The sequence below is a fragment of the Sinocyclocheilus rhinocerous genome, unplaced genomic scaffold, assembly GCF_001515625.1.
Source record: "Sinocyclocheilus rhinocerous isolate Xijiao unplaced genomic scaffold, SAMN03320098_v1.1 scaffold2309, whole genome shotgun sequence".
NCBI classification, from domain to species: Eukaryota; Metazoa; Chordata; class Actinopteri; order Cypriniformes; family Cyprinidae; genus Sinocyclocheilus; species Sinocyclocheilus rhinocerous.
In genome coordinates this window covers 331,464-340,214 of record NW_015644615.1, presented here as the reverse complement: position 1 = coordinate 340,214, position 8,751 = coordinate 331,464, and the positions used below count along the sequence as shown (strand labels likewise).

The 8,751-nt window shown below is 39.7% G+C and overlaps 1 protein-coding gene across 1 annotated transcript in view; it reads left to right on the top strand.

The window, feature by feature from the left end:
- LOC107758376 (uncharacterized) overlaps positions 1–5,280 on the top strand; it is a 7,435-nt gene extending 2,155 nt beyond the window's left edge. Inside the window, exons 2-13 of the mRNA XM_016576091.1 lie at positions 1,080–1,194; positions 1,256–1,350; positions 1,457–1,515; positions 1,835–1,949; positions 2,057–2,139; positions 2,305–2,409; positions 2,489–2,524; positions 2,905–3,018; positions 3,966–4,067; positions 4,468–4,488; positions 4,740–4,850; positions 4,954–5,280. Coding sequence (XP_016431577.1) covers positions 1,080–1,194; positions 1,256–1,350; positions 1,457–1,515; positions 1,835–1,949; positions 2,057–2,139; positions 2,305–2,409; positions 2,489–2,524; positions 2,905–3,018; positions 3,966–4,067; positions 4,468–4,488; positions 4,740–4,850; positions 4,954–5,145 — 1,148 coding nt within the window. The 3' untranslated portion in view covers positions 5,146–5,280. The remainder of the gene's footprint in view (positions 1–1,079; positions 1,195–1,255; positions 1,351–1,456; positions 1,516–1,834; positions 1,950–2,056; positions 2,140–2,304; positions 2,410–2,488; positions 2,525–2,904; positions 3,019–3,965; positions 4,068–4,467; positions 4,489–4,739; positions 4,851–4,953) is intronic.
- Positions 5,281–8,751: the final 3,471 nt, after the last annotated feature.

Sequence of the window (8,751 nt, the reverse complement as noted above, 5' to 3'; positions counted from 1 at the left end):
GAGCCGTTCACGTTTGAACTCATGTGACTTGCTGCATGCTCTCATTCACGTCCTCCACATTCATAACCCAGCCACGTCGGGTTACTTATTACTGATATCAACCCAAATTGGGTCAAATCAAGCCAGCTTCCTAACCCAACAGTCTCAACCGAGCGTTTGGATTGAAACAATTACCAGCTTGTTTTATACGTGTAGGCTATAAAAAAGTACACAGTGTATGTTTTTGCTAAATCGCTTGCAAATATAAGATTGTTAGGTCATACATACCCCGTAATATTAGAATAGGTACCCCCTTAGTTTCAAAATACTTACAGTAGAAATAATTTGTAATTTTACAGATTATTACTCCTTTATTCCCCAAACTTCGCATGTTGTTACCTTATACCTACACGGAGGTACTGAATAGGTACACGTAATTACAAAAAAGTTACGCTATAAATTCTGTTTACTTACGCAGTACATTGCGGGTTGCAATCTAAAGCGTTACCCCACTTTTTATAAAACAGAAGGCTGATGTGTTCATTTAGATCAGTGTCTCTGTCCCTCTGGGGGCGGGGAAGAGAGATTCTTACATTCTAAATTTACAATAATATTTATGTTAATTTGAGGTGATGGAGCTCAGCACTGTGTGTGTGTGAGTGTGTATTGTGTTGTAGGTTAGTGGTTATATGTGACAGGAACACACACACTCACTCACTCACACACACTCACTCACACACACACACACACACACACACACACTCTGCTGTTTTCTCTTGATGCTGCAGCATGTTGATGGTTGTGATTGTATCATTAGTTTAATGTCAGACTGCAGATGTATGATGCTGATGTCTGTCTGTCTGTGCACATGTCTAGGTAGAAACATAGACACACACACACACACACACACACAGTTTTGTTGTTCCAGTGCAGCTGGTTGAATCCTGATGGACACCAGTGGCAGACACTTGCGTTAGTTTCATCATCTTATGAAACGCTGACAAACAGGAAGAGAAACCAGAGAGAATCATTTAGAAAGTCAGAGGCTGAAGTCTCACAAGTGTCTCCTGACATCTCAACAGTCTCTCTGGATTCTCCAGCGTCTCTTTCAGGGGCCTTCAACATCGACACTGAACATCCACTGAGATTTAACGGCACGCCGGAAGATTTCTTTGGTTACAGTGTTTATCAGACTGAGTTTGGAAACAGGAAACAGTGAGTCACACAGTGTTTCCTGACTGTCTGATTGTTTGTGCGGTGTGGTTGTGTTTCTCAGGATCATTGTTGGAGCTCCATTAGAAGGAAACTCAACAGGGGAGATGTACAGCTGCTCTGCAGATCTGCAGTCCTGCAAACGGCTGCAGCGGCCAGGTATCAGCTTCACAGCCCATCTATCAGTGATTGCTGTGGACTTTCACTGCTTTATACTGAGCTGATGACACTCCTCTCTCTCTCTCTCTCTGCTGGGGTTTGACAGGTTCAGAGAGCGTCCGCTTCTTCGGCATGTCTGCTGCTGTGTCTTCTGCTGCTCTCACTGTAAGTTCAGTGTCTCGGACAGTCAAACCTCCTTCATGAGATGTTAATGTTCACAGAATGCTCAGGTACCATTAAATATGGTATATGGAAAATACAAACATGGGATTGTAAAGTATTACAGAGAAACTAAGCTGAGTATGTTAAGGTCATTACTGAACATTATAAAAATGCAAGCTGAACCATAATTACAGCTTTTTTATGAGTATAATGTTTATATTTTTAATAAATAAGTGATGGCTATTTTCTAGCACTGGTTTCAGCTGATTTTGTGATCTGCTGAAGCTGCTGATGTGTCAGATTCCGTGTGTCTCTTTCTCAGAGCTGCAGTCCGTATTTTCCTCATGAGTGTGATGGAAACTCGTATCTGAACGGCGTGTGCTACCAATTCAGCAGCAGCTTACAGGCCGTCTCCAACTTCACCGCCGCTTACCAAGGTCTGATGAGTGTCTCACACAAACCAAGACTTAAGTTTAACAATCTCAGGATTCGTGTGTGTGTGTAAAACAATAATAAAACTATGACTAAACAAAATGTTACTGTTTGTCATCGGCTGATGACTCTGTGACGTATCTGAACTTCTCTCTGGAGGACAGAGGTCCAAAGCCTCTCAACATCATCTACAAGGTCAGAGAGTCAAAGAAACATGTTCAGTTTCCCTCAAGTACAGCATTTTTTTCATGTTACATTAAAATTATTAGTCTGTGAACTAGAGTACAGATGTGACACAAGGTGATTCAGACCGATCAGATTGCTGTGTATCTGTGTGTCTGTATGTTTGTGTGTTTGCAGGTGGAGAATCTGGGTGTTAAAGGTCTGCCAGTGTCAGTCACACTCACCCTGCCCTGTCAAACTACACATGTGATTTTAACCCCTCACAACTTCAGCATGCAGGAGGTGCATCACTCGTTCATCAGCTCATACCATCAAATCATCATGTGTTTGTTGAATAAACATCTTCTGTTCTTCTCTCCAGAATTCAGTGCTGTGCAACTTCAAGCCAGAACCACGGATACGAGATCATAGACCACTTTTACAACTGGTATTCGTTCACGAAAAATTATTTTTCGGTCATAATTTGTCTCGCCCTCATGCTGCTACAAACCACTGACTAACAAACACTGAAACATTTCATAAAATATCTTCTTTAATGTGAAGATATTTTCTGAAGAAAGAAACTCATTAAATTTTTTTTGTACGACATGAGGATGAATAAATGATGACAGAATGAAAATTTTAAGCTGAATGTTCCTATTAAGATCAGATCACATGCAGTCACAGTAAACACATCTGAAATGCTCCTCTTTCTCCACTTCTGCCCCCTTGATTCTGTTCTGATATTTTCTTCTGGTTTATTGCTCTCAGTGCCTCAGTGTTTTCTTGATGTTTCAGGACGGTCACTGCGGGAAGTTTGAGTGTCATCAATTTCATCTGCAGAAATTTTCAGAAGTTCATTTTAACCTGACTGCATTCGCAGTTCTCCAAAACGAGAAGGAATACGAAAGCGTGAGGGATGAACACACACATCAACTGCAGCACTGCAAAATCATAAACACGTGAGACACACCTGAACTACAGCACTGCACAATCACAAACAGACACCTGAACTACAGCACTACACAATCACAAACAGACACCTGAACTACAGCACTACACAATCACAAACAGACACCTGAACTACAGCACTACACAATCACAAACAGACACCTGAACTACAGCACTACACAATCACAAACAGACACCTGAACTACAGCACTACACAATCACAAACAGACACCTGAACGACAGCACTGCACAATCACAAACACAGACACCTGAACTACAGCACTGCACAATCACAAACACAGACACCTGAACTACAGCACTGCACAATCACAAACAGACACCTGAACTACAGCACTGCACAATCACAAACAGACACCTGAACTACAGCACTGCACAATCACAAACACAGACACCTGAACTACAGCACTGCACAATCACAAACACAGACACCTGAACTACAGCACTGCACAATCACAAACACACACCTGAACTACAGCACTGCACAATCACAAACACACACCTGACCTACAGCACTGCACAATCACAAGCACTGCAAAGTCACAAACACCCACCTGAACTACAGCACTGCACAATCACAAACACAGACACCTGAACTACAGCACTGCACAATCACAAACACAGACACCTGAACTACAGCACTGCACAATCACAAACACAGACACCTGAACTGCAGCACTGCACAATCACAAACACACACCTGCACTACAGCACTGCATAATCACAAACACACACCTGAACTACAGCACTGCACAATCACAAACACACACCTGAACTACAGCACTGCACAATCACAAACAGACACACAAATGCTGTTTTTCAGAAACAGTCCCAAATGGTGTTTAAGATTAACTTCATTATTAAATTTAAAAACTTTTATTCTGCTGTAGAAATATTCCTTCTATGAGTTCAGAAGGGATATTGTGTTCAACGTCAGCCCTGAGCTCCACTACAACACAAGCCACTATAACCAGACATCAACTGGACTGAAGGTGAATCCACATCAGACATGAACCAATGATTAGCTGCTGTTTTATGTTAAGACAAATCTGAGATATACAGATGTACAATACCTGGAGGTCATTCACATAACCTGCATTCCATTTCACACTTTCAGATCCTTTAAAAATAATCAGACACCGGTGAAGTTTTTACTAGAACATAATGAAATATGTAGCATTGGGAAAGCTGCTTTTTGCAGCTACAATTGATGTTGTGCTTGTGCTGCCCTCTACAGACGAGCAGCTGCAGCACAGACTGTGTGTGATTATCAGTGTCAGTCTGAATTCACACCACAGACCTGCAGCTGGTGAGCTCGTCTGACAGTATTAGAGAGGCAGATTGTTCTATCACATATTTTTAACTAGAAAATATTTCTTCTTTTTTCTGCAGTACAATCCCCACAGATCCCAGGTACCCACCATCTCATTCATTCATTCATTCATTCATTCATTCAAAGATGATCAATATCTTCAGTGTAAATCTGAACTGTTATATCTCTGTACTAGTAGAGGTGTTTTGATAATTTTGAAAAAAAAAAATATTTTCTTTCTATCACTGTACTTCAATATATTTTATTTATACACTCTATGTATTTTATATGTGTTTATGTATTTAAAATATAAAAACCTATTTAGTGCCAGTGATTGTGATGATTTTCTCAGACTGCAGTGAAGGTGGAGTTTGTCGTTCCTCCCAGTCGAATGCTGATCGTCGGCACTGGTGTAGTGGGCGGGTTCATCTGCCTCATTATCATATTGTTCCTTCTGCTGAAGGTAAGAACCAATCCAGTCACTTTACAGTTGATCCCACCATTCACCTCTCAAATTCTCAATCCAATCTCTGTATTTGTGTGTGTGTGCGTGTGTGTGTGTGTAGTGCGGGTTTTTTAAACGAAATCGCCCTGATGAGTTTTTTCAAGAGGATGAAAATGTAACTGCGGTTGAAGACTCTCCTCTCATGAACGTGAAAGCTAAAGAAAACAGAGTCAGTGAGAACGACAGCGCAGAGAAAGAGAATGGAGCGAGAGAGACGAGCCCCAGTCCTGACCCTCCAAACGCAGACGAATAAAATCTCACTTTATTCCAACACAACAAAAGATGTTTGTTTTGAAGGAGCTGAAATGTCTTTTAATGGTCTAATTGTATGAATATATGATTTTAGTATGGTTCAGTATGTTTAGTTCAATGATATGCAGCTTGTGTTACCCAGTTTTGTTCTGATGATCACTTATATGGGTCTTTTTCTATTTAAAAAAAAAATTTGAGTTATAGTTTTTATTGATTTTAACTATAAGTAGATTAAATCTTTTTTTTTTCTTCTTGATCTTTTTAATGTCAAAGAAAGTGTTCTGTAAGTAACATTCACATTAAATATTGGTAGCCATTTGAAGAAGAGAAATGAATAATCAATCAGTATAAATAAATTAGTTAATTGAATGAGATGCTGATGTGCTTCAATAAATTGGAGTTAAGCATTCTTCTGCTTTTGGGTCCTTCCTTCCAGAGATCATTACAGAAATGTCATGTAAATGTTCTTTTGTGAAACTACTTTATTGGTAAATTCGCTGGGCAGAGCACGTTTCCGTGTGTGCACGAGTATTTGTCTGTACTGTATGTGTGTGTGTGTGTGTGTTTGTGAGAAAGAGTGTGAGAAAGAAAGCATGCTCTCCGTAGATAATAAAAGTGGAAATCATGAAAATAGTTTGTCATGTTTAATCCTATTGTTTGTTATATTTATTTGCTCAATGTCTTATGGGGTTTTGGTTCTTTTGCTGTTGTAGGTAGCCAGTAGTACTCTATTAAATATATATTTCTCTTCATTGTAATTGGGCCCCCGGATGCGTCTAGAATGCCTATGCATCAGAGTCCGTGTACGTTTTGATCATTTCATTTCCTATTTGGAATGCAATAACGAGAAATGGAAAAACGGCTCGTTTATTCGTTTTTCCGTTTAGTTTAACAAACGGAAAATAAGATTTTGACTCGATTTCTCATTTTTCGTTTGGGGTTTAAAAATCGGTTTATGGCTTCAATATTTCATTCGCACGTGTGGGCGGTGCTGAAACGCTCCTTTCATCTGATTGGTCGAATCGCTCCGCCTTCAGTACGGTCTTTTCATTCTTTCAGGCAGAATAAGAGTCAGTACGAGTGCGGCACTATAATGTCTGAAACCACCACTCACTGTTAATTACGCATAATATTTTAATCAGATTTTGCTGGGCACATAATTCGTGCTGCTGCGACTTGCAAGTGACCCCTTTAATGCGAGTTACAGTATGCTGACAGATTATTTCTAGGTAGCCTATTAGTATTGTATGAATATTGTCCCATTGATAAATACAGTGCAAATAGTTCCGTCTCTTTGGATAAAAGTGAAGTGGAAATAAAAATCAATAATAGACTGAACAGTTCCATGATAATATGTCCGTAACATTTAGGTCACATGACATGAACAAACCAATGGGAAACAAGACACATGACTAAGACAACCAATCAGAACATGACACAATGAACAGAGGAACCAATGGCATGAATACATGAGGGCAAGGGAAGCATGACACAAACAGGGACCATGACTAAACTCCAAAATAAAAGACATGAAAACATGAACAAGAAACACAACCCAAAACACCACATTACAGTGATGTTTTGCATGTTATGTGTGTTTTGTGGTTTTGTGTGTAGAGTTTTGGAAAATGGAGCCATAGTTTCAAAAACTGTATGTAAGCATTTTTTTTTATTGTAATGCACTCAAAAATACTAAACAACTCATTCAGGTTCAATAATAGTTGATCTCATTATTTAATAACCATAATATCAAAATCCATTACATTGATTAATTTGGGAACAGAGCCGATCCTCCCTATACACAAAGTACGCAAGCTGCGTAGGGCCCCCGAAACACCAGGGGGGCCCCTTGCTCTCAAAGAGGATTTAATGTCTCTTGCACGAGACAAAAAAAAAAGTAAGTTGAAAGCGTACCGAGCTGCGGAAGAGACACTGTTTCTCAAGTGCTTTCTGTGAGTGCGATTCAAGACGGAGTGAACACGGACAAAGGCGTTTCATTAATTCATAATCCCCCCTCCCCCCCGACACAGTTTTGCGTAGGGCCTCCAGAAGTCTAGGATCGGCACTGTTTGGGAATATTTTATTCTTTCAATAGAAGGTTGTAAGGACCTTCCTGCTTTAGCACATTGTGAATGTCGGTTAAGAGATTTGATGTGACTAATTTCATAGAAATATATATGTGGATTTACTCTCTTAAATAGTTATACTTTCTATTGTTCACATTGTTTTCAGGGAGGAACAGGATAGGATAATTTCTCAAGCTCTAGCTTTATTTATTACCATTATATGTATTTTAAAAAATCATTAATTGTCATATTTACGTGGTTAAGATGGCCTGCATATACATTGGATTAGTATGTTTTCTAATCAGGCACTGAATGGAGTGCACATTAAAGGTCCTTCCAACGGAATGAAGTTGCGATGAAAAATGTATTAAGTTCAGAATTAGGTAGGAGCATAACAGAATTTATGTTGCAGTTTTCGGAGGGACAGGTCTGTATAAACGTATTTGAGTTTTTTGTTCTCTCTCTCCATGGGGGCTGAATGTGGAAATGGAGGAGCTGAACATGCAGCAACGGATGAAGCTTCAGCCTTTATGTGCTGCAGCCTGGAATTAAACCACATCATGCTGGTTTGGTCTGGTCAAAGGAGAACTGGCCCCCGACTGAGCCTGGTTTCTCCCAAGGTTTTTTCTCCATTTCTGTCAGCGATGGAGTTTTGGTTCCTTTGGCTTGTTTAGTTGGGGACGCTTGACTGATTGCACAGACACTATTGAAGAGAGCTGAACTGGATGAAGACATCACTGAATCATGAACTGACTTTAGCTGAAAAATGACTCTGTTATTGTCCTCTTGCATTACTGACAAACTATTTTCATGTTTGACATTGTAAAGCTGCTTTGACACAATCAGTATTGTATAATTGTATAATTTGATTTGATGCTTTTTGCACAATACAATGACAATAAAGATTTTCTGTTCCTCATTTGTACTCACATCAAACTTATGTCTTTTCCCCTTCTACATATAATGTTTAATATGCTAATAAATTAGGCCCATGTGTGATTTTTCATTGCACCATTTTTGTGTGTTCCTTACAAAACATCACAGACATGCACATTGTTAAAAAACACAAATCCCGCATAATTTTAAAAAAATATTACTGTTATTGTGTCATGAAATGCAGTTCTAAGAGTATTTCAGGCGATCCACAGCGCAAAGTTGATGTTTTTCCTCAGCAACCAGCACGGATCAGCTCCAGGCATGACGAAGCGGATATCGTCCTCTTTTGGAAGACCAAACAAAGTAGTTTCGCTTTCACAACGAAGCACACAGCGCCTTCACGACATGGCGGCGGCGGAAACAACAATACTACAGCGAGAATAAAAGTTACGCCTTCTTTCTTTGCGTGAACATTTGGGCGGCGTTATGCAAATCTTCCCACATAGTGATGTAGATATGTGGGGGCGTGTTGGAACGAGCTGTTTTAGGTAGGCGTGGTTGACTCTTAACTTTTATAAAGAATATCTCTTTGGATTTGAGACTTTAGTCTTTGCAACTTTACAGATCTTCTTTATGCACCAAGAGCTTGTAACACTCCAAAGAGA